The sequence below is a fragment of the Halichoerus grypus genome, chromosome 13 (genome assembly GCF_964656455.1).
Source record: "Halichoerus grypus chromosome 13, mHalGry1.hap1.1, whole genome shotgun sequence".
Lineage (NCBI taxonomy): Eukaryota > Metazoa > Chordata > Mammalia > Carnivora > Phocidae > Halichoerus > Halichoerus grypus.
This window is the reverse complement of record NC_135724.1, coordinates 61,007,367-61,033,893: the sequence shown is the minus strand read 5'-3', so window position 1 is coordinate 61,033,893 and position 26,527 is coordinate 61,007,367. Positions and strand designations below refer to the sequence as shown.

The 26,527-nt window shown below is 42.5% G+C and overlaps 1 protein-coding gene across 2 annotated transcripts in view; it reads right to left on the bottom strand.

Annotated features, from left to right (window-relative positions):
* RAB31 (RAB31, member RAS oncogene family) overlaps positions 1 to 26,527 on the bottom strand; it is a 126,123-nt gene that overhangs the window by 3,926 nt on the left and 95,670 nt on the right. For both annotated transcript variants that reach the window (XM_036092479.2, XM_078060602.1), the window contains exon 6: positions 12,223 to 12,332. In XM_036092479.2, the coding sequence (XP_035948372.1) occupies positions 12,223 to 12,332 (110 nt within the window). The remainder of the gene's footprint in view (positions 1 to 12,222; positions 12,333 to 26,527) is intronic.

The following is a 26,527-nucleotide window of genomic DNA, read 5'->3' as shown; positions in this document are numbered from 1 at the left end:
AGAATTATAATCTTCCTAGTAATACCATTTGTTAACACTTAGCTCCCCATCCGTCATCCTGCCATGCACGAGTCAACTTACTTTTTTTCAAGATTTTATATATTTATTTGACACAGAGAGATAGCAAGAGAGAGAACACAAGCAGGGGGAGTGGGAGAGGGAGAAGCAGGCTCCCCACCGAGCAGGGAGCCCGATGTGGGGGCTCGATCCCTGGACCTTGGGATCATGACCTGAGCCAAAGGCAGACGCCCAATGACTGAGCCACCCGAGTCATCTTATTTTTACTTAATGTAATTTTAAAAATTGTCCTAGAGTCTCTGTAAATAAAGGCAAAGTAAAAATTAAGAAGGCAATGGTGGAGGATAGGGAGGTGGTAGCTAAAGGGTATGCAGTTTCTTTTCAAGATGATAGAGATATTCTGAAACTATTGATGAACAGCTCTGTAAATATACTAAAAACCATTGACTTGTATACTTCAAATTGATGAAATGGACAGTATGTGAGTTTTATCTCAATAAAGCTTTCTTTGGAAAAGGCAGTGGGATCTGGAAATAACAAATATGTGTTTAGAACTTCACCATTTTCAAAAACATTCCCGGGCACTCAAGGCTGTGAGGTCAGTGTGATGGCTGCTATTATCATCATTTTACTAAGTCTCAGAGAGCTCAGGTCACAGGCTGCAGGTCATGTCCACAATAAAGTGGCGTAGGTGGTTCTTTGATTATCTTGATTTTCTGATGGGTCCCAAAGCCTGTGTATTTCCCGTTGCACCAGGTTCACTCTCTCTGCTACATTTCTATCCCCCATAAAAAGCATGCAACACTAGCTCTAAAATAAAGGTTGTTAAAATCAGTTCATCAGTGTATCAGTTTACTAAGTAAGCAGTCATTAGAAATGGAAGGGAAATTAGCTCCAAAGACAAAGGCCTTCAGTGCAAGTGGAGGTTACCTCCAGATTATACAGAGAGTCAAATCATCCTGGGTACTTCTGCACCAGGAGCAGAAATAGTTAATGACCAAGGTATGGTGCACTGTGTACACTGGGTGCCACGGCCACTTATCAAAGCTCAGGCATAGAGATTAAGGTCATTGGCGGGTATCCAAAATCCAAAATTAATTGTAGAGCTCTTCATTTGAGGATGAAGCAGATGAGAAGGTTGTAATAATTCTGAAGCCACTATTCAGGCCGCTGCCTGGAAGCCCACAAAGCTAAGCAAAGCTGTCACTCGCCGTTCTCAAAGCAGTTCAGCCCTGACCCAGAAGCAAATGAGAACGGAAGTATATATACTTTCCTCCTTTGGACCTGATGTGTTTTTTATTAGTCGTAATTAAGAGGAAGTAAATAAAATGCCTCTTCTACTTTGTCAATCTTAAGCAATGAATAGAGGGGAAAGCTCCCAAGGACTACCAATGCTCTGATTTATTTAGGTCCGATCTTGCCAATCAAGTGTTATTTACTCCTCCAGAGCAAGTGCTGTGTTTTGGAGGGACGACGGTGTCACGTTATATCATTATTTAAATTTGTAGGACTTCAGATGCCTCCTGAATGTGTTTGCTGCTGCAACAGGGGCTTTGGCTTTTGCATCTGAAATGCTCTGGGACAAAATTATAATTCTGATTGGTGCAAGCTGTGGCCCTAGTTAATAAAGCCAAGTACTGTCCCCTGATAAGTAGTTTTGACAATATCAAAATCAACATCCTACACTAACATCAACTTCATGCTATTCTTATGTTGTTAACTCTACAGTTAGCCAAAGAGTGGGGTGCCTGTGTGGCTCAGTTGATTAAGCATCTTCCTTCGGCTCAGGTCATGATCTCAGGGTTCTGGGATCGAGCCCCGCGTCGGGCTCCCTGCTCAGCAGAGAGCCTGCCTCTCCCTCTCCCTCTGCCACTCCACCTGCTTGTGTGCTCTCTCTCTCAAATAAATAAAATCTTAAAAAAAATAAAGTTTGCAAAAGAGCATTACGCGTTTAGCCCTCCTATCCGTGACTTATTCTACATGCCTCATGTCGTAAGATCTTTCCTATGAAACATACCCCAAATACACAGAAAGCTTCTGCATACAATACACATTGAAGTCACAAGGGTTGAGTGAAAATCTAGAAACCAAGAGCACATGGAAAGCACAATGGGAAGGTGAGGGCAGCCTGTCGCCATCCCTCTTTGCCCTGCCTGTCTTCCTCCCTCTTTCCCGCCTCCCACTTCTCTCCTCCGTGGACAATAAGCAAGGCAATGTTTAGGGTGCAAGATCCAGTAGACCCAGAGGTCATGCCTCGAGAAGGCTCCTTTCTTCTTTGTTTTAAACTGTTAGCTGCATTTTTGAACCAGTTGTCAAACCTGGCTTCTTAGAGGCACCAGGTCAGTCCTGTTTGTCTTCGGAATATTCAAAATCTCACTTATTAGAACAATGTGTTTCTCAAAAAGAGATTTACAGCAGTTTCCTTAGACTTCGTTTTTCTCCTCTAGTAAAAGGGTTCTGAGATCTGAGAGTCAGTGTTGCAGTTAAGTGAACTTGGACAAGCTATTTAACATCTCCAAGATGGCCTTTCCTTACCAATAAAAAGACCATGAGAAATTAACTGGACAGCCGCTCTGCCTTATCGATCTGTGGCTCTCACCAGTATGGAAGGAACGAACAACCATGAACGGGTCCTGGGGGTGTCTCAAGTGGAGTTTGCTTGGGGAGAAGGGTTCAGGTACAAGGGTGGGGACCCATCCTACTCTCCTACAAAACACAACCTGGGATCCCCACTTCAAAGTGAGAAGAAAGGAAACGCTTCCACTTTAAGGTAGAGGTTGAGGAAGGCTGGTCATAACAATGAGGTGAGCACCTTAAAACCAGAAGGAAGCCAACAGCGCTGTGAAAACACACAAGCCCCGATCTTGTGATCAGAGTTATTTGGAACTTACTGAAAGGTTAAATGTACTTAGACAAAAGAATGGTTCCGGAAAATGGCCAAGGCGTTTTGTACCAAGGCGATCACACAATTGAATCTGTATTAATTACAGGGGCACAGAATAGGACAAATACACACACACACACACACACACACACACACACACACGTCTGAAAGGCTCTGAGCATCACCCTCTGCAGGTTTCTATTCTTACAAAACATCCTTTGAGTACACAATCTCCATAACAAGTCATCCTGGAGTAGAAATCCTAAACCAGGGTGTTTATTTTAATAAGGTTTGGATTGTAGAAGATTCTGCTTGGGAAAAGTTAAAGGACTTTTTTTTTGAAATTCAGTTTTCCTGAAAGTTGACAGCCTAGAGAAAAAGCAGGTTTTATAAATGATTCCTCAGGAATGCAATATGTGAAAAAACAAACTCCAAGCCTATAAATTTGATCATGGCTCTGGACCGGGGGCTGTCATGCTTTCACACACAACAAAAATAAAGCAGCGTGCTTGGCTGCAGCTGTTCTTTTTCCTTGTGTGGAGGACAGGCCATTCCCTGTGTGAGCCTGGAGGCCTCCCTGAGATTTCTGCTGTTCATATGCTTCTCCCCTTTCACGGCAGGTCAGGATTTACTCAGCTCGGCTACCTTCCGTTGGGCGTTAGAAGTGCTGGTAACTGCTGTCTAACTTCCATTTCTTGATCCTGATTTTCTGAATCATCCCAATTAGTAAATTGACCAATAGGACTTGGCAGTATTTACCCCTGATAATGGCCTTTAAGCCTCTCCATTTGGGGGGGGGGGTGTCTCTGTGGAACACTGCAGTGGCTCACAATCATGGAACACTGCCCTTGGAATACAGAATGAGAGTGGGGGCAGGGGGCCGGGCAAGCCACTTGAGTCATTCTCTGAACTGTCCTTTTGCTGCTGTAAAGAAGATAATATTGGAATTATTAGATGACCTTGAACGTTAGAGTCTAGACCTGACAAATGAGCTAACATGCTATGTGGGACCAGAATGGCTTAGGAGACACAGAGTGAATGGCACCAAGAGACTTGCAGGAAGTCCAGTCAGGGATAAGGAAAGCCTTGATCTGGGTGCCATGAAGAGAAGCAGAAAAAAAAGATGGGAAGGACTATGGGAAGACACTTCACAGAGAGATGGATAAAGAAAAGCAAAGATCAATGTCTAGGTTGCTGAAGGCATGGTGATGTCCACAGAGATGGAAAAAGGGGGAGGTCACCATAGGCTGTTAGTCCCAAATGCCAGAGGGCTTCAATATGGAAGGGCTTAAGTTACTCTAAAATCATTAGACTTCCTTACCATTCAAGGGCATCTTTTCCTTTTATTTTTCTTTTTAAATGAGTAGACTTTCTTTCTTTCTTTCTTTACGGAGCTGTTTTAGGTTTACAGAAAAAGTTGAGCATAAAGTATAGAGAGCTCCTAATACCCTCATCCCCAACTTTCCCTGTTTTAACGACTAGCACAACTGTGGCATATTTATTACGATCGATGAGCCATCATTAATTATTATGAACAAAAGTCCATAGTTTACATCAGGGCTCATTCTTGGTGCTGTATATCCTCTGGGGTTTGATAAATGTATAACGTTAGGCACCCTCCATTACAGCACCATACAGAACAACTTCACTGCCCTAAAAATCCTCTGTGCTCCCCTATTCACCCCCCCTCCTTCCCCTGATGAGCCTCTGGCGACCACTGATCTTTCCACTGTCCTTGTAAGTTTACCTTTTCCAGACTGTCACATAGTTGGGATCATACAGTACAACACAGCCTTTTCTGATTGGCTTCTTTCACTTAGCAATATGCATTTAAGGTTTTACCATGTCTTTTCATGGCCTGATACCTCATTTATTTCTACTGCTGTATAATATTCCATTGAATGGATATATCCCTTTAATTTTTCTATTTTAACATTTAAAAATTGTAAGACACAAAAAACACTAGCCACAAGGGGAAAATCTAACAAACCAGACTTCATCAAAATTAAGAACTTCTGCTCTTTCAAAGACATTGTCAAGAAAATGGAAAGGCAAGCCACAGCCTGAGAGAAAATATCTGAAAAAACAAATATCTGATAAAAACACATGTCTCCAGAATATATAAAAATAATCTTTAAAACTTGACAATAAGAAAACAAACTCAACACAAAACAGGCAAAATTTGAAATAACATTTCACCAAAGAGACACAAGCATTGCAAATAAGCACATAAAAAAGCAAACATTATTAGTCACTGGGAAGATGGACATTAAAACTACCAGGAGATACCACTAAACTCCCATCAGAATGACTGAAATTTTATCAACTGACAAAACCGAGTGTTGATGAGGATGTGAAGCTATTGGAGCTCTCCCACATTTGTGATAGCAATGTAAAATGCTAAAAACGCTTCGGAAAACCGTTTGCAGTCCCTTAACAGGTTAAACATTACCTAGCAGATAAGCCAGCCATTCCACACTGAGGTATTTATCCATACAAAGACTCGCATGTGAATGTTCATAGCAAACTTATAATTGCCAAAAGCTGAAAACACCCCAAATGTTAGGTGAATGGATTAACACATTTTTCCTCATGCAATGGAATACTACTGAGCAACCCAGGAACCCACCCAGCAAAGTCCATACTGTGTTAGACTACGGAGGGCAACTGATCTCATTTCTTGAATAAGGAAGTTACATGAGAGAACAAAGGGAGAAAGATGGAGAGGGCATCTCTTGCTCAAGAGAGACTTAAGAGACATATCCACTAATCACTGCATGTGGAATTTCTGTGCATCTTGATTCAAACAAACTGTAAAATGCAAACAGAGAAACCAATTCGGGCAAATATGAGACATTTGGAAATTTGAACACTGAATATTTGGTGATATTACTATGATAACAGCATTAGGATTACTAATGTAATAATGAAATTGCTGTTACAAAGAAAAGATTACATTCTGAAAATGTTTACAGATAAAATGATGTCTGGAATTCCCTTCGAAATAACGCAGGTGGGGGTTAAGGGGGAGTGGGGCATAGAGATGAAATAGCTCGGTTATAAGTGCATGCTGGTTCACTAGGTTATTTGGTTTACTGGTGTATATTTTTAAAATTTTCTAAAATAAAGCCTGTTTTTGTTTTTTAGTTCCCTGGAACCTCACCACAATGAAACAACCACTGTTAACATTTTAAGTGTACGTATCCTTCCAACCTTCGCCCAGAAGAATATATTATTTACCATTATATATTATATGGTGCATATTTTATGAAATCAAGATATTATACAAACCGGTCTGTAACTTCTGTTTCACAGTCAACAATTTATCTTTCCGTGTCAGGAAATACAGATGTACATCATCGTTCTTAATCAATAGTTTATACTGGTGACAGCATGGCTTTTTAAAAACCCATTTCCCAACTTTTGGACCATTAAGTCATTTCCTGTTTTTTACCATTATGAATAATGTTACCATAAGCTGCCATAGGCAATGAGCAATGAGACAGACTAGAAGTCCCAGCGCTCCCTGCCAGCCACTCACTTACTAGCTCTGTGACCTAGAGCAAGTTACAAACCTCTCAGTGCCTCAGTTTCCTCATATGTAAAATAGGGATGATAACAGTGCCTATTTCACAGCAAAAATGGTGCATCGAATGAGTTAATAAACATTTAAGCAACTGCAACAAGGGGACAGAATGAGAATGTGCTGTGTGTTAAACATTCCTGCTACATTTTGCACGCCTGATCAATTTCTGCTTTGGAATCATTGGGATAAAAGGTACACATGTTTAGGGCTTTTCATATCCCACTTGTCCATATTCTGAAAATCACATTATTTCACAGACATGCCCTATTACTGCAGTCCCTAAATTAACTTTTTTTGGTATAAGAAAGTAGACAGGCTTTTTCTTTGTCCTTTCCTGTCCCTTAATGGCCAAACCTACTTTCATTTGACAGCTAGCTACACTACTATAAAATTTGCAAATGCTTCGTTTTGTTTTTAAACCTGCTCCAAACAAAAAGTAACTACTAGAGAATTTTAAAAATCCAGGGCACTTAACAAAGCTAACACTGTGCGAAGAATGATTATAAAACAAGACCTGATCCCTGCCCACAAGTCTTAACTTTCTGCCTGTCGTAGGAACACCCTAGTATAATTTTTCCAAACCAAAAAGCTTGTACCTCTAATTATACTCACTTGAAAAAATATTTCTCACCTTGTTCTCAAACTACCAACAAGCAAAAAAGTTAGTTTAATGTCTACAGTGTCTCCAGATGTGATTTTCGGAAGAAAGCCTTGTGTTCTCTTCTCCATAGTCAGCATTCAAATTAACTGGAACAAAAGCACAGCTGTCTGGCCGTGGTCCCACCCCAAAACAGACATTTTTCTGGTGAGCCTACAGCTCTACCTCTTTTGGCCCTTAGGGAGAGTTTTTAAAGAAACCAAAACGGTATTTAAGTTGCATAATTAAAATGCACAAACCAAAACCTGTGTTTCTCGCACTCCAGGATGCAGTCTGGTAGGCTCCCATCAGATGCAGCCCCAAGAGAGACGTCCTGTGCCAGGAAAGGGGACCCGGGGAGTGCGGACTGGATCGTACCACTCTCTCCCTAGGTCCCAATGCCCAGCCTGTTCCCCGTGTAACTGGTTCCACTTTCAAAAGAGTTCTGAAACTCACGTCCGCGTTCCTCCACCCCAGCCCAGTCTCCGCGTTCCTCCGCCCCAGCCCAGTCTCCGCGTTCCTCCGCCCCAGCCCAGTCTCCGCGTTCCTCCGCCCCAGCCCAGTCTCCGCGTTCCTCCGCCCCAGCCCAGTCTCCGCTCGCCTGCACAACTGCAACAGCACCCCGCCTGGGGAGACATTTCCAGCCTTTCTCTCCCTGCACACTCCCCAAGAGGGGTGGGGGGTCTTTCCCTGTAAACTGGATATGCCACACCCCTGCTTAAAACACTTTCGGGGGCTTCCGGCTGCATTCAGAATACCACCCCTCCTTCCCAGTACAGGGCCGGCAAGGACCCGGCTTAGTCTCCCCTCCCAGCGCCTGAGCTCCCCACGGCAAACCAGCAGATTAATTTCTCCTAAATGCAGCACACCACCTCCCGCCTCAGGAACTCAGCTCCCGGGGGCTCACTGGGCCTGACAGTTCCTCTCCAGCTCTTTGCCCAATTGGCCTCTGTCCATTTTCCAGGTCCAGCCTAAAATCATTTCCCTGGTGAGATCTCCCCCACCCGATCTGAAGTCCCCACCTGTCCCTATCCCCGTGGTCCTTGTTCTTTTGCTTCAAAGCATTTATTACAATGTGTAATTATACATTCATTCGACTCTGTGCCAACAGGCTCTCTCCGGCCTTGACAGCCAGTTTGTTTTGCTCATCTTGGTGTCCCTGTGTCTAGCAAGGCACCTAACCCACAGAAGGGTACAGGATAGGTTTGCTGAACACATGAATGAAGAGATACCAGGCCTGTCCGATGGACTGGTGTCATCCAACCTTAAGTCCCCACAGAAGAGCGACTGCATTTTGCTTGATCTAGCGACCACACCGAAATAGTAGTTCCTGGCACATCATGAGGTAAGGACAAAGATCCAAATTCAAAAATCTGAATTTAGCCCTATCCTATTTACTCATCTTAGCTTTATGGAGAATATGACAGAGTTAAGATCTGCTCGCAGAGAACTTGCTGTAGGTATATACCTAAAGCACCTGGAGAACCATGTAGAGTATTCATTTAATGTGTTCATTTAATTTAATCATTTAAATGTGTTCAATTACCAGAATGATGGGGAAGCCATAAGTAACCTCGTGAACCACCCATGAGAGTTGGGGCAGATGAAGACTTCATAAGGAAAAAGGTAGGAACTGGACCTTCAAGGAATTAAGGTTGACAGGGAGGAAGGAGGAGCATCACATTCAGGGTCAGAGACAGCATATGTGCGAAGGAGGAGGTAAAGACGAAGCCTGCTGAGGAGAAGACACCAGAGCTCTGGACCCCACCTTTCAAGATCACAGAGTCAGGTCAAGAGAGGAGTTTCATAAGGAAGACCATCAAGAGTTTGGTTTTGATATGTAACTCTATCATGAGTAAACAGCAATAGAATATCTTTGGGCTTTCATAGCACAAAGTTGAAACACTCAAATGTACCACAATTTTCTTGGCCAAGAATAGTTCTTATCTTTTAACTCAGAGAGGAAAAAGTCAGTGTTCCAATTAAAGGTATAAGAGCTCAAGAAAGGAAAATGAACAACCCTGGGGAGAAATGCATGGAGGAGAACGAGCCATAGGCAGCAGGGTAAAGGAGCTCCAAAAATGGGATTGAGAAAAGGGCACATGGAGGAATGCCAATCAGAGGACACCATGTGAGGACAGACTGTGCACAGCTCCCCCTCCCAAAAACAGGGCAGCATCCAACTCCTTTACAAGGTAGCTTCAGCCTCCGCAAACAGATAATAGTTCGCTAAACAATTTCCAGTTAGCACATACATTATGTCTAGGAAACACGGTTGTCTCTTTCTGGTTTATGAACACTCTGGGAATATAGAAGAGAAACATCTGTCTCTTCCTCCAAGTCAGTATGAATTAATTTTGTTTAAGCACACCTTTTCAAAGGGCTTTTATTCTCACCACTTTTTTTATTACATCTTTTCTCCCAGGCACTTTTGCCTCTGGAACATTGCTTTGGGGAGCATAAAAGTCAGCAATATCCTGTTCTATTTTGAGCTCAGGGAGGAGCGCATGTAATATAAGTAGGAACGGGGAAAAGGAAAATAAACGAAATGTCTGCTGCGGTGTATTTAGGTGTACTTGGTGCTGCATTTTAAATTAACCTGTAATTAGGCTACAACACCCCATTCTGAAGAAATTCACCTAAGGAGTATGGAGGCACCAGCACTTACAGTATACACATGGCTAGAGGTCTTGCTGCGGGCCGTGTACCTACACGCTTCTTTACTAAGGCAATTTTAACCAAAGTATAATGAAACAGAAATAAACAACTGTTTATTTGACATAGAAGATGAGGTGGCACAACTATTCTATGGCTTATTTAGAAATTAATTATTTGAAGCCATAATTTGAAGCCATAATTATCCAGTGCTTTAAGCAAAACACGTGATTTTTCATTTTTTTAAAGATTTTATTTATTTATTTGAGAGAGAGAGAGCAAGCACGAGTGGGGGGAGGAGTAGAGGGAGAAGCCGACTCCCCACTCATCAGGGAGCTGGGGGTGGGGCTCCATCCTGGGGCTCTGGGATCATTACCAGAGCCAAAGGCAGACCCTTAACTGACTGAGCCACCCAGGCACCTCAAACACGTGCTTTTTCTTAAATGAAGCAGACCACCAAGATCTTAGGAATTCCTTACTCATAGTCCCCATCCCCTTGAGCCATAAAGACCTCATGTGGGTGAAGAGATGTCTACTGACTGCACCATACAAAAAAGTATCTTTCCAGGTAAGGTATTAATACTTGCTGCTTGGGCTTATTTTCTTCTTTGCAGTTCTTATTTTGTTCTTTATTTTAGTAATGATTTGTGTAAACCTCAGAAAGTCTCCCAGCTTGGGCAGAAACCTCCAGCTGAATCTCAGGTGTGCAGAGAACTGTGCTTCCTTCACTGGCCACTGCCGTCTGCACCACGTGCCTACCGGGGGCTAATGCTGGGGAAAGGGCTCCAGAACATATAAGGAGCTGCACAAAGGAAAGGGGTCAATGTCATGGTCATCAGGAGCTATCTACCTTCACTAATTAAAACCTTTAATCAAAACAAAATGTTGAATCGTCATACAACTTGCCTAACTTGCCAGAAAAGCCGAACGCCACCGGAAAAGAATGAGTTTGATGTGAGGGAAAATGAGGTTAATGGAACAAGTTCAAGCCAAACGCCCTAAGATGTCACCCAGCGTTCCACAGAAACAGGGCAGCTGAGCAGTGGCTTCACAGCAGAGCATTGCAGCCACGGCCCGTTCTCAGGAAGGAGCAGGAATCTGGGGATCCAGGGTTTCCAACATAAAATTACAGCCTAGCACTCTACAGTCCAAGCACTAAGGTCAACACGCTTGGATAACACTAATCTGTTGAGAGCATAAAATAACAGCAGGAACACGAAGCCTCGGAAGGAGGATGGAAGGGAAGGTGATGTGGACCCCAGGGAACAAGTTAGGCTGGGGCTGTGTGTGTTTGTGTGCATTTCTGTATCGTGTAAGTAACCCAGACCAGAGTTCCCCATCTCCAAGTGAAGTCCCCGTCAAGCCAAGAGAAACAAACAAAATAATCCCTGCTATGTGTTCTCAGAGCCTAAAGTAATGAACCAAAACCGGTTAAAAGGAAATCAAATCTGTTCTGGGAAGTGACAGCCCCTCTGACTTTGAGAGCACCGCCAACAATGACTTCAGGCAGAAGAGAGATCAAACCATCGGTTTCCCCTCTGGAATGCCCTTCTGGAATTGTCTGGAACCAGATAAGACCTTTGAGAACAACGGCCAACTGTTCAGGGGTTCAACTTTTCTGAAGGCGGGCACCCCAGGCCTCTGAGTCCCAGCACCTCAGTAAAGGCTGACACTTGGACAAAGTCCCCCATTAGGCTCTGGGGGCAACCCAGGACAGTTTCCCAAGACAGCCAGCAGCAGGGAGCTCTCTGAGGGGACCCAGTGCAGAACATCTTTACCAAAGAAGTTGTGAAGGGGAAATCTGGCCATCAGCTGGGATACAGGTCTTAGATAAAGGTGACTTATGGGGAACCAGCATGAAGAAAGGGAATTATAACACGACCCAGAACAGGAGACAAAGAAGGGAGCCACCACCTTCCACTAGCTGGCTGATCAGAAATGAGAAAAATCAACTGTCCACCTAATTCCCAATTTCAGGTCTTGTGGGATGGAGACTCATTTTTTTTGATGACCACCAGGCGAAAGAAATTACGAAAAGGTCCCTTTATTTTGTTTGCCTAGAGTCATTCCGTTTAACACATGACTTTAGTTTTCTACGCCTTATCACTGTCTGTTTTATTTCTCTCCCCCTCAACATACTAACACAAAATGCTATCAAACACACAACTTTTTAATTATAATGACTTCTTTTGTGACACAGTTACTTCATTTTGGTTCATAAAACATAGAATCGACAGGTTAAAGCACAGAACTGTGGAAATTCAGAATCGGGAGGCACGATATAGGTCAGGACTAACAAATGCCGACTGTAAGTTTTATATCCATGGCATCAGACAGAGTCACACAGAGGGAAAGCTCCAGGCAGCATCCTGTGATTTTATCCTTTGACTCTCAGAAGCATACAAATGTAAGCAAAGTCGAGAACGCAGTTCAGGTACTTACTGATTCCTTGAAAGAGCTCTTCGATATTAATAGCATTTTTTGCACTTGTTTCAACCACGACAGCACCTATGGATTCGGCATATTCCTTAGCATCCTTCAAGGGAACTTCCCTGGAAAAGAGGTCACACCCAGACAGAAATGAATGCTCATTTGTACAATATAAATAACCCAAGAGACCAAACAGAAAGCTCATGTGGAAACAGCTCCTTTATCTAAGTCCTGTAGAATAACCACACAATCGATCAGCAAATATTGAAAACTAGTATGGGTGAAAATGTTTAAAGTTTAAAACCTGGTTTCTGGCATCCATGGAGATAAGACTCCCCATATGTAAAATGCTGTGCCTGGTCCCACAAAAGGAAAGAATTCCAGAACATTAGAAAAACTCATTAGGAAGATGGCCGCATACATTTCAGCTTTCAGAGTTAGGGCTGATTTCAATTCTTTTCCCATAAAAAATGACTCCATTTTTTTAAATTGTGTATATGTGCATGTACACACGTGTGCACGGTTCTGCACACACACATGCTCTTGTAGAACTTTTTACATATTGTCTTTCACACATCAGAGAGAATATGTCACAGGATGTGAGCGTCTGGAAGTGAACATGGTTATAGCTACAATGGCTGTGATGCAATAGGACAGAACTGGACTTTCACCCGTAAAAGGCTCTTCCTGCAAAGATGTTAGGACATGAATTCTATTTAAATGAATAATCTAGAAAGACATTTATTGACCTATTTTTAATGTGAAGATGCTGTGGTGGATCTGAAGATTAAAAAGACACAGTTCCTGTTCCCCAGAAGTTTAGTCATGTATTCAACAAATATTTATTGAGTGGCTATTATACGCCAGGCTCTCTTGTAGGTGCTAGAGAAAACAGTAACCCCTGCCTTCTGGAACCTCCACTTGAGAGCAAAGACAAACATCTATGGTCACTCTAACCCACAACATTGTAACATCTGCAATACGTGGATAATAAAGGTGCAATAAAGCACTTCAGAATGAGAGGAAGTACAGAAGTACCAAAAGTACAGAAGTACAGGAAGTGCACATAAGTACAGGAAGTATACAGAAGTAGAGGTCGTGTACAGAAGTACAGGAAGTGTCCAAAACTACAGCAAGGATACAGAAGTACAGGAAGTATACAAAAGTACAGGAAGTACAGAAGTACAAGTAGTGTACAGAAGTTCCAGGAAGTACAGAGAAGTCCAGGAAGTATACAGAAGTACAGGAAGTGATGCACTTTGATCAGTGGAACCTGGGAAGGTGAGTGGAGTGTGGCCATGAAGCAGGGTGAACATGGATGGCAATTTGTGATGCCACCTCCTGAGAAAGGCCCCATGGCAGGGGAGTATCCTCAACCCCAGATACTGTTCAAAGTTGATTCTGTACCCAGCACTGCCTTGGATGTAAGAGTGGATTTACAAGTGAATGATATGGTGTCAGAATGGAGAGAAGGTCAGAATGACTGGAGCTGAGAGGGGAGGGGGCGGCCAGCAGGAATCCTGGCAGAGGGGCCAGAAGACACCCCCCATGCCTGTCTCATGCCCAGCAGCCACTGAAGAACAGGAGGGCAACAGGGTCAGCCCCACATTCTAAGGGAAAACAGTACACCAAATAGACTGGAGTGGGGAGTGAGGAGAAGAATTTGGAAGCTCTAATGCTGAACTAGACAGATGGCTACAGGAAAAGGAGAAAGGCAGACAGAAAATCAAACCTGGGAGCAGGGTGAAGAGACTGTATCCCTCTCCCACCTCCTTCCCTTTCCTCCACCCCTCCAAATGCCTCCTAAAAGGCTGTAACTGGTTTATAAAGTTACTGGGGAAATTCGCCCTTGGCATTTAAATTCATTATGGACCCCAAATCAAATGAGAGGAGGACTTTTCAGGTGCTAGCTGGAAAAAGGCTCAAGGAGAGGCTACTGTAGTAAAGGCAGTGGCCCCAGGATTCCAAACTGGAAAAAAGAAGCCTCCTGAGTTGTCAGCTGGAATCTGTACCGCCATAATCTTTCTTACCAAAGACCCACTGGGAAAAACTACGCTCCTTAACCTGCCCTCTCTACTGTTTCCAACAGACAAGCCCCAGGCCTCTCACGAAGATTGAAGGGGAAAAAAAAGAAACTTGAGTTTTTTTGGTGGCAATGAATTTTACATTTGAAACATCCCAGAAAAGGGCTTTCCTACGTTCAGTTTGGCATATTACCCTATTTTTCATTTCTTCCTGGTAGTCTTTATCAAAGCACAGATAGAAGGGTGGGGCTCATCTCTACCTAAATGTGCTTCAGGTAAGACAGGCTATGCCTTGCTAATCTCCACCTGGGGGCAGGGAGTATTCTGGCCATCAAGGAAGCCTTGAAGACCCCTCAGGTGAGAGCAGATTACAGTCACATGCTTCCCCCCCAGCCCGCCTCTCATCAGCTCCTTTGTGAGACAAAGAGGAGTAAAATAGGTTTTGCCAAGATTAAGGCAAGAACAAAGTCACTTGCCACAGAACCCAAAATATCCATCCTGAGCGTAACAGTAAGCCCGGGTGGGCTAACCATCTCACAGTCTACATGCTGGACCCTGGAATGGACAGATAAGAAAAGTATGTCCTCACACTTCTTCCGTGTTTAGAAATGGTCTCATGAAATAAATGATTTTCCCAAAATGACATAGTGAGTCAGGGGTGGAGGCAGGGTCTAACCTAAGACCCTCTGGCTCTGCCCACTTTGCTCCCATCAGGCCTTGACAACATAACCACCCAACTGGCACCCACATTCCAGAGGCCATTCTTTCGATCTTCATAGACAGAAAATATGTGGGGTTCAAAAGATCCTCATACTGTAATATACCAGAATCAGGGGCGGAGGCAAGGGAAGGACATATCCTATCCTCCTAAAGAACAGGTTCTTACTCAGTCTGGAGGGCCAGTGAAAGTCCCTCTAACAACGAACTGAAATCAGAAGGACCAACCACACTTGGGTCTGTCAAAATAGGTTTCCTCTATTGTGGTATAAAAAGAAATATGTATTGTATGCTCTTTCTCCTTGCTTCTTGGCACAGAGGTCCTGAAACCACCAAGTTTCCTGAGTGACAGGTGTGCCCTTTGTTATTTGTAAAGAGCTCCATTATGCCATACCTGAGTTTCTTACAGGTAGGGGCCCCTAGCGAGCTTCAGATGGGGGCTGGTTGCCAGGGGATCCAACCCCGTGATTAGAGGGTTGAAACTTTCAGCCCCACTCTCCAACCCTGGGGATGGGAGAACTGGAGATTTTATCAATCATGACTAAGTAAAGAAACCTCAGTGAAAACTCTTGAACACAGGGCTTGGAGGGTTTGAGTTGATGAACATGTCGAGGTACTATACCTTGCTCTATGCATCTCTTCCCTTTGCCTGGTCCTGAGTTGTATTCTTTAGAGGAAAACTGTAATCATAAGTCTAGTGCTTTCGTGAGTTCACAGAACTCTGTTCTAGTGAATTATCGAACCCAAGGTGGAGGGGACATAGGAACCCCCAAACTGGTAGTCCTGGGCGGAAGTGAGGTTAACTTGGGGATACCCAAGACTTGCATCTGGCATCTAAAGTGGAGGGGCAGTCTTGTGGGACTGAGTCCGTAATTTGTGGGATCTGTGCTAACTCCAGGCAGTTACTGTCAGAATTGAACTGAAAGGCAGGACACCCAGTTGGCATCGACAAATTGTTGTTGGAACAAACAGGCACAACTACAATCGAAAGAAGAGCCTTAAAAAGGTGAGAATTTCCTTCCTTGGAGCCTCTTGAAGGTAAAATAGAAACCACTGGGAACGCCTCCAGCTGCATTTCAAGAGAGGCCCACTGCACACCCCACACGGCTGGAAGGCTGCCATCACTGGTCTTCTGTAATTATGGTTACATGAGACTATGGCATCTAATGACTTTCGTTCATTTTTTTCAACAAATATTTATCAAGTGTCTGCCATATGCTGGGCATTGTGCTAGGCATTGGAACAGATAGATTGAAACTAATTTGCCCAAGCCAGAGTATAAACAAAGCTAGTCAATTTTGATGGGAAGACTGTTTTTCGACTTTCTAGACCAACCTATGTACAGAATTCAGGACTCCCAGAAATCACCCAGAAGAGTTATTGCCAGGGGCGCCTGGGTGACTCAGTCGGTTAAGCCTCTGCCTTTGGCTCAGGTCATGATCCCAGGGTCCTAGAATCGAGCCCCGAGTCGGGCTCCCTACTCAGCAAGAAGTCTGCTTCTCCCTCTCCCTCTGCCCCTAACCCCTACTCCTTCTCTCTCTGTCTCAAATAAATAAAATCTTAAAAAAAAAAAAAAAAAAAAAGTTACTGCCAACCAGCCAGCAAGTGTAGACTAGGAGTCCTTCTCCCTTGGCACCCCTCCCATCACTGCTCCTTCAGCCTCTTTCAGGAGCTGATGATGTTCTGCCTACCTTATATATCAGCATCCCGAAGGTTTCTTTCTTAACTGACGTCCTACCCCCACCGGAAAGCAACCACAGGCAGGCCCAGTGGTCAGGTTAGAGGTTAGGATGCAGAGCCAATGGGAGACATGAAGGGCAGAGAAAGTGGGAAAGCTGGAGATTGGGGGGAGGCTACCGTCCACTTACCAGGAAAACACTAAATTCAAGGGACATGAGAAGAGACCAGAGTTAGGGTCAGGACCAAGAGGCTGAGTGATGGGGAGAGAGAGCAATACGGGTCAGGCTTAGGGTGAAAACACACAGAAGGGAGTCTTCTTCTAACCCAGGTCTGGTGTCAATCAGCTCATACTTCAGTGTGGTCCACACAGCAGCCTGTCACGTGTCTTGGACCCGGGCAGAGGCCTGAGCAGGCTACAACACTCGCAGGCTCTCCATGGGGGAGGGAGGTCAGGAAACAGCATTCTTGTGGGCTCCAGAGTTTTCAACGGGCTACACTGCCCAACAAGGGTCCTTGTTTTGTTGTTCGTGAAGTAACCTGGCAATGTGGCAGCTGACTCATTCTAATTTCAGAGGTATTTAATTCTCCATGATCCTCCCCCATGGATGGCAGAGGAAGAGGAGGGCAGGTAACCCAAGAAGGAGTTCCTGAAGCCCTACCCGAGCGGGAGGGGGATTCAAAGCGGCAGGCTACAGGCAGAGTGATGCTCTGTCCCCCGTAGGGGTTCATCGGGAAGGTTCAGTTCCATCCTGAAAGTCAGTGGATATAGGTGCTCCAACGGTGACTCCCCCGTCCCAGGTCTTATGCCCCTCATTCTATCAGATGGGGTGAATGCTTTATAGCAATTCTACATGTTAAGAAATTTGATATTATAAGGTGCTCAAAACAATACCCGGCACATAATCAGTGCTATATCAGTGTTCCTTTAATCAATTGTCACAAAGCTCCATCAGCAAGGATGGTGGCATGGCACCATTTTCTTACAGAAGGCCACCAAAAAGACTGAGGAAATGATGCAGATGGAGGAAACAAGTAAACAGGAGGCTCAAACTAACTACTTCAGAATTTGAAGGTCCTTCACAGGTTTATGTGACTCAACCCCTTCATTTTATGGCCCAAGAAGGCTCACAGGCCAATCATCATGGTTCCACAGAAGAATGGCTGCATTCTGTAATAGGCATCAGCCAACTCATTAAATACATTAATTTTGATAAATTACCCCAAGATTAAATTGCATCATATTTTGAAGTCCTTTTTCCATGAAAAAATCTGACATTAATTCTGAGTAACCTGTATTCAAAGAGAGTGAGTAACTTTTCATAAGCCATGAATATTTCTTGTTCTGTTACATTTTGTGCATGTTCTTTAACTACTTTGGTTTGGATTTTTTTTCTTATTTATTCATAAGTGCTCTTTGCATATTAAGAAACCCAGTCCTCTGTAATTTATTTTCCATATTTCTTCAGCTTATCTCTTGTGTTTAGGTCTTTGCCACACAGAAGTTTTTATGTAGTCAGACTTATCAATTATTTTCCTCTATAGTTTCTGAGTTTTATATCATGATGAAACAGTTCATTCTAATTCCAAGGTTATTTTTGACAGTCATCTGCTTTCTCTAACTTTTATGGTTTTGTTTTTTACATTTAAATCCTTGTCCCATTTTGAATTTATTTTTTCTCATTTTCCCCTATGACTAGCTAATTATCCCAAGACCATTTATTGAATTATCCCTTTTTATACTTACTTAAATATCATCTTTATCATATACTAAATCTCTTTATGTATTTCACCCTGTTTCTTGATTCTCTAGTCTGTTCATTGACTTTCTTTTTTTTTTTTTAAGATTTTATTTATTCATTTAAGAGAGAGAGAGACAGAGAGAGCACAAGCAGGGGGAGAGGCAGAAAGAGAGGGAGAAGCAGAATTCAGGACTCCCTGCCAAGCTGGGAGCCCGATGCGGGGCTCAATCCCAGGACCTGGAGATCACGACCTGAGCAGAAGGCAGACACTCAACCATCTGAGCCACCCAGGTGCCCCTGTTCATTGACTTTCTGTGCAGTTCTGTGACAATGCTATATTGTTTTTTTACTGAATCATTAAAATAGATATCAATATCTATTAGGATTAGTCCCTCCAATACTATTTTTATCTGTTTATTTTTCTTTTTTAAAAAAGATTTATTTATTTATTTTAGAGAGAGAGAATGGGGGGGCACTGAGGAAAAAGGAGAGAGAGAATCCCAAGCAGGCTCTGTGCAGAGTGTGGAGCCTGACGTGGGGCTCGATCTCACGACCCTGAGATCATGACCTGAGCTGAAACCAAGAGTCAGACGCTCAACCAAGTGAGACAACCCAGGTGCCCCTCTGTTTATTTTTATAGATGTATTTTAGGATCATTTTGTAAAACCTCTTTTTAAATGTTGTTTTGGTAATTTGAGTGGAATCTCAATGAATTCATGGTTTAATTTAGAGCAAACTGACATTTTTACAATACTGAGGTTTCCTATCCAAAGGAAAAAGTACACACTTTCATTTATTTAAATCTTTTCTGTCCTACCATAGATTGTACATTTTATCTATATAGTTTTTGCTCATTTTTGCTAAATTCATTCCTAGGATTTAAAATATTTCAAAATTTAAAAAAGTACACACACACCAGAAAAGTTTATTTCTAGGTATTTGAAGTTTGTATTGCTATTATAAAGAGGGTTTTAACATTAATTTGATTGATTTTTCTAATTGGTTATTATTTGTAGATAGGTAAAGAATAGTTATGCAGTAGACAACCTTGGTTTTCCTAATCCTGCTAGCAATTCAAAAACTTCCCATGAAAATGAGGATCACATGATTCATGTATCAGATTGGCTAAGATGAAAAAGTTTAGTATCTGCAGCGTTAGAGCACAGAGAGAGAGAGAGAGTGATGCTCATGCACTGTTGGTAGAATGACCATGTATTCCAAAGAGCTCATGGAAGTTTAAATGCAGAAAAACCATATCCTCCAAGAAGTTTCCAGAACTTAAACACATTAAGTTGAAAGAAAAAAAAAAAACGCAACTTGATGCTAAAGACAAAGAGACGAAATGAGGACAAACATCCAAGATTCCTGTAGTCCCTCACAGAGCAATCATAATTCAGCCTTCTCTAGATAACCTCAGAGGACACCCGTGAATCTCTCAGGGCCTCATTTCTCAGGTGTGTTCTACAGACCACCATCCCAGTGATTATTCTGGACTCATCAGAAATGAAGATCCCTGTGCCTCAGACCCACTGAACCAGAAGGTCTATTAGGCAAGCCCCAGAAATAGGCCATCTGGGTAACTTCCCAACAGCTTCTTATGCATTCTATAGCTTGAGAATAACTCTTTTAAGGGGTGGACTGTAAAATATTGAGTTTGGTATTTCTGCAGTGTATCCAATTCATAATCTGATGCTATGAAGTCATGAGTTTGGAAATCTGTATTAAGATGACTACACCTAAGACATAATCAAATATACATGTCTCAGGCACTATTTTACAAGTGATAAAATAAAAGAAGAGTGGCCCCATGAGCTCTTCCCAAAATAAACTTTCTGGTGGTTTGGGTGTGTTCTAGAATGCATATTATCTTTCTAAACTATCATAATAGAAATAACCAAACATTTCATATTCTGCCAAACTCCTGGAATAAAGCAGTTAACATTTCACTTAAAAAGTTTTGCCCTATTGGGGCGCCTGGATGGCTTAGTTGGTTAAGCGTCTGCTTTTGGCTCAGGTCCTGGGACTGAGCCCTGTGTTGGTGGTGGGGGGGGGGGGGTGTCCCTGATCAGCAGGGAGCCTGATTCTCTCTCTCCCTATGCTCCTCCCCCTCGTGTTCTCTCTCTCAAATAAATAAATAAAATCTTAAAAAACAAACAAACAAACAAGTTTTGCCCTATATTGTTCTTTTCTCCCCCAGCCACAGCACCCTTCCAAGGTCAAGCTTAAAAGACCAACTAAGCAGGCAACGAGTAAGTAGCAAGGCAACAGTAAGCAGGACACAGTTGCTCAATGTCTGGTGGAATTCTTTTTTGTCAAAACCATCCCACATGTTTAAGGTATTCTTGCCCAAGAGCAGTAGAAATCATTCACAACATTCCGTCAGAATCCAGCCAAGGAGGGCTGCTGTCTGCCGACGCTATGAAATGGTCACAGCCCTCCCCCCTCCCCCCTCTCCCCTCCCTCAAGCAGCCACTGAATGAATGAGCAGGGCAGGTTGTGTCACATTAGCTCACATTTTCTCTAACTGTGCAAGCTGTTTGTGTACCACATTGACGAGGCAACCATTTTAGCAGTAATTAAAGCAGCAAAGTTTAAAATGTTTAAAATGCTCGTTCTTTCCGACAACCAGATTGGTTTCCCTGTGAGGTGGAGCTAAAACCAAAATGAATTTAAAAAAAATTTAAGAATAATTACCACCTTTGCAGCAAAGACCTAATGGGACAATAACACTTTACAACGAAATAAGTGCTTAGAGTTACAACCCTCGACATGTGTGCCCTGGGAAGCATTTCTGTTCCCATGGGACCTTGCTTACTTATTCATGTGTGTCCATAACTGCTATTCACCTGGGGCCAAATTCCTGGTGTCAAGTTCAAACAAGCAGTGTCAGGTTCTTGCCACAGACTTAAATGGATTGTTTCTCACGGAAAATGTCAGACTTTGAACTGAATGAGAACTGAGCAGAAAACACAGGTTCTCTAGGGAGACTCAGCCATTCCTTTGCTTCTTAAGACCCCTTTCTCCAGAGAGAAATTTAGGCTAGTCCTGAGGAAGCCAGAGAGAACCACAGGAAAGAGTCATTAGCTCCAAACCCTCTGAGCAGAAGCTGAGCAGCTGCCATCTTTCCTTGGTAGTTTGGAAATGATTCTCCCTCATGGATCCTGTTTGCACTTTTTATGAGATGCAATACAGCATCATGGTCAAGAATTCCAAAAAGCTGGGCCCTACACCCTCTTAGGTACAGGACCTGGGACAAGCACCTTAACCTCTGTGCCTCAGTTTCCTTATCAACAAGGCGGGAGAAGGAGAGAGACTCTTTCACAGGATTGTGAATATTAATGTGAACTACTTATAATAGCGTGTGGCACATAGGAAGAATTCAGTTCCTGCTAGCAATGATGATGGTGATGATGAACCTGTTTTCAGTCCACTGCCTAAGTGAACAGTATACAAATAGAAGTAAATATTGTACCATTTGAAAGAAATCACTGAGATGGCTATAATTCATAATAGAAGCAACGTTTTGAAACTCTGAAACTTTGGGCAGCATGTAAAGTGAAAGGAAAAAGATTATTGTATCTTCTGGGACACCTGGCTGGCTCAGTAGGTAGAGCATGTGATTCTTGATCTCGGGGTTGTGAGTTCGAGGCCCATGTTGGGTGTGGAGATTACTTAAAAATAAAATCCTTAAAAAAAAAAAAAAAGATTACTGTATCTTCTAAGAAAATCTCCAGGAACAAAAAGCTTACTACTCAAGACAACCGACAGAATGGGAGAAGACATTTGCAAATGACATATCAGATAAAGGGCTAGTATCCAAAATCTATAAAGAACTTCTTAAACTCAACACCCAAAGAACAAATGATCCAATCAAGAAATGGGCAGAAGACATGAACAGACATTTTTCCAAAGAAGACATCCAAATGGCCAACAGACACATGAAAAAGTGCTCAACATCGCTCGGCATCAGGAAATCCAAATCAAAGCCTCAATGAGATACCACCTCACACCAGTCAGAATGGCTAAAATTAACAGGTCAGGAAATGACAGATGTTGGTGAGGATGCAGAGAAAGGGGAACCCTCCTACACTTGTTGGTGGGAATGCAAGGTGGTGCAGCCACTCTGGAAAACAGTATGGAGGTTCCTCAAAAAGTTGAAAATAGAGCTACCCTACGACCCAGCAATTGCACTATGGGTATTTACCCCAAAGATACAAATGTAGGGATCCGAAGGGGTACGTGCACCCCGATGTTTACAGCAGCAATGTCCACAATAGCCGAACTATGGAAAGAGCCAAGATGTCCACCGACAGATGAATGGATAAAGAAGATGTGGTATATATATACAATGGAATATTATGCAGTCATCAAAAGGAATGAAATCTTGCCATTTGCAACGATGTGGATGGAACTGGAGGGTATTATGCTGAGCGAAATAAGTCAATGAGAGAAAGACATGTATCATATGACCTCACTGATATGAGGAATTCTTAATCTCAGGAAACATACTGAGGGTTGCTGGAGTGGTGGGAGGTGGGAGGGATGGGGTGGCTGGGTGATAGACATTGGGGAGGGTATGTGCTATGCTGAGCACTGTGAATTGTGTAAGACTGTTGAATCACAGACCTGTACCTCTGAAACAAATAATACATCATATGTTTAAAAAAAAAAAAGAAGAAGAAGAAGATAGCAGGAAGGGAAAAATGAAGGGGGGAAATCGGAGGGGGAGACAAACCATGAGAGACTATGGACTCTGAGAAACAAACTGAGGGTTCTAGAGGGGTAGGGGTGGGGGAATGGGTTAGCCTGGTGATGGGTATTAAAGAGGGCACATACTGAATGGAGCACTGGGTGTTATACACAAACAATGACACTACATCAAAAACTAATGATGTAATGTATGGTGATTAACATAACATAATAAAATAAAAAAAAAGCTTACCACTCTGCTTTATAATACATCTGTTGATGACTTTAGAAAACATCCTTCCCATGCCCCCTAAAGAAGTTTAGAATGAACTATGTGCTTCTGAATGAGAGTCCAGAGGCATCAATATGAACTTATGTTTATCTTACTATAGATTCAGATGGATAGATATAGAAATAATTACAGCTGACTTTTGAACAACACGGTTTGAGGTGCATGGGTCCATGTATATGTGGATTTTTGGATAAATACAGTACAGTACTTATAAATGTATTTTCTCTTATGATTTCCTTAATAACATTTTCTCTTCTGTAGCTTGCTTTATTATAAGACTACAGTATATAATATATATAACATATAAAATATGTGCTAATCACCTGTTTCTATTATCGACAAGGCTTCCAGTTAACAGTGGGCTATTAGTAGTTACATTTTTGGAAAGTCAAAGTTATACCCAGATTTTTGATTGAATGGGGGGGAGGGGTCAGTGCCCCTGACCCCCATGTTGTTCAAGGATCAACTGACAGATATGCATGTACACTCAAGTGAGTACACAGACACACATTTCCTAGCTCCACCCGCTCAAAGGTCCTAAAACCAATGACACCCCAGTGGCAACGAGCCAAACCAGCCCATATTTTGGTTTTTAAATACCATTCTTCAATAAAAAGAACCAGAGCTCCTTGGAGAAATGGCTGATTCTAGGGCTGAAGCTAAAATATGCAGGATGAGCCTGTAACATCTTGTTATGCCAGAAAGTAAGGAAGTGCTCAAAAACCAAAATGGTAAGCATATGTTAAAAGGACACAGGAGCCAAAAGAAAGAGTTCCCAGTGGCCAAAGCTGGAACCATTTGAGCAACAGATTAAATAACAAAGTACTACATTATAACCTAAAGCATAAGATAAATATCTATGAGTCCATATTGATGTAAATAAATGACTGAATAAATTAGTTAAGTGGGTAGAAGTGACAAATTTCACCTGCAGAAGAATTCCAAATAATGTATGTAGATATTCCTTTCTCTGTTTTTTAAAAGATTTTATTTACTTATTTGTCAGAGAGAGAGAGAGAGAACACAAGCAGGGTGAGCAGCAGAGGGAGAAGCAGGCTCCCCACTGAGCAGGGAGTCCGATGCAGTGCTCGATCCCAGGACCCTGGGATCATGACCTGGGCCAAAGGTAGACACTTAACCCACTGAGCCACCCAGGCATCCCTAGATATTCTTTTCTCAAAGAAGGGGAGCATAATCCCTACCCCTTGAGTGTGAGCTTAGACTTCCTTCCAAGAGTGCAGTAGGGATAGTAGGGGGGAGGTAACTTTACAGTGCACAAACCTGACAAACACTACCTCAGCTGGGTAACCAAGGTCAACATCACCAGAGGTAAGTGGTAACTAATGAAAATAGCATTTTACCACTGTGGTCTTCCTCCCCCAAGCCCATAACCCCAGTCTAATCATGAGAAAAACATCAGACAAACCCTAATTGAGAGATAGTCTCCAAAATACCTGACCAGGACTCTGCAAAACTATCAAGGCCCTCAGAAATATAGAAAGTCTGAGAAACTGTCACAGCCCAGAGGAGCCCAGAGAGACACAACAACTAAATGTATTATGATATTCTGGATGGGATCTTAGAACCAAATAAAAAAAAAAAAAAAACAGGGAAAAACTAATGAAATCTGAGTAAAATATGAACTTTAGTTAATAATGAATATCATGGGGCGCCTGGGTGGCTCAGATGGTTAAGCGTCTGCCTTCGGCTCAGGTCATGATCCCAGGGTCCTGGGATTGAGTCCCGCATGGGGCTCCCTGCTCAGCGGGGAGCCTGCTTCTCCCTCTGCCTCTCTCTCTTTCTCTCTCTGTCTCTTACGAATAAATAAATAAAATCTTTTTTTTTTTTTAATTATTTATTTGAGACAGAGAGAATGAGAGAGAGAGAGAGAGAGCACATGAGAGGGGGGAGGGTCAGAGGGAGAAGCAGGCTCCTTGCTGAGCAGGGAGCCCGATGCGGGACTCGATCCAGGGACTCCAGGGAGGATCATGACCTGAGCCGAAGGCAGTCGCTTAACCAACTGAGCCACCCAGGCGCCCAATAAATAAAATCTTTAAAAAAAAATAATGAATATCATTATCAGCTCCTTAGTTGTGACAAATGTCATACTGTACTGTAAGATGCTAATAATAGGAGGGAACTTGGGGTGCCTGGATGGCACAGTCGTTTGGTTGTCTGACTCTTAGTTTCAGCTCAGGTTGTATCTCGGGGTCGTGGGGTTGAGCCCCCTGTCAGGCTCCATGCTCAGCAAAGAGTCTGCTTGGCACTCTCCCTCTCCCTCTGCCCCTCCCCACCTCTAAAATAAATAAATCTTTAAAAAAAATAATAGGGGTAACTGGGTGTGGGATATATGGGAACTCTCTGTACTATCTTTTCAACTTTTCTATAAATGCAAAACTATTCTAAAACAAAAAGTTTACTTAAATATTTTTTTTTAATTAGCCATAAAAATAAGCACACACACACCTAACACACACATTACCACATGTAGATTTAGGCTCTAACACTCCCCTAATTGCCACCAGACTACAACATATCCACTTCCAAACCATACACTCTCATGATACCTTCTCTGGGGCCAACTATTAATATTGGTTAAAGTGATTACAGACCATTTATCAAAACTTCTGATAGAGCTATAAGAATTCAGTCAGTAGTATTGGCACAGAGATGGATAAATAGGCCAATGGAACAGAATAAAGAGCCCCATTCATACATGACACGTGACATATGAATGAGATGGTATGCACATCAGTAGGAAAAGTATGGCCTTTACAACCAACACAGCTAACCAACTGGACAGCTATCTGGGAAAACTTAGGCAGCAGATATAAAAATCAATTCCAAGTGATTTAAAGACAGATAGGGACATAAAACTCTAAGGTTTTAAAAAGACAATCAACATAAGAATATCTTCATGATCTCAGGGGTGTGGAAAGATTTCTTAAATAAGACTCTTTCCCCAGCCAAAAATAAATAAATAAATAAACACCCAAAGCACAAAGGAAAAACTTCAATAAATTCTATTACATAGGAATTAAGAACTTCCGATAATGCAAAGACAAAATAAGGAGCAGGAAGCTAAAACATAAATTTGAAGAAAATATTTCAACACATACATATGTTTAGGGAATAGCATCCAATATATATATATAAATATATATAAAATATATATG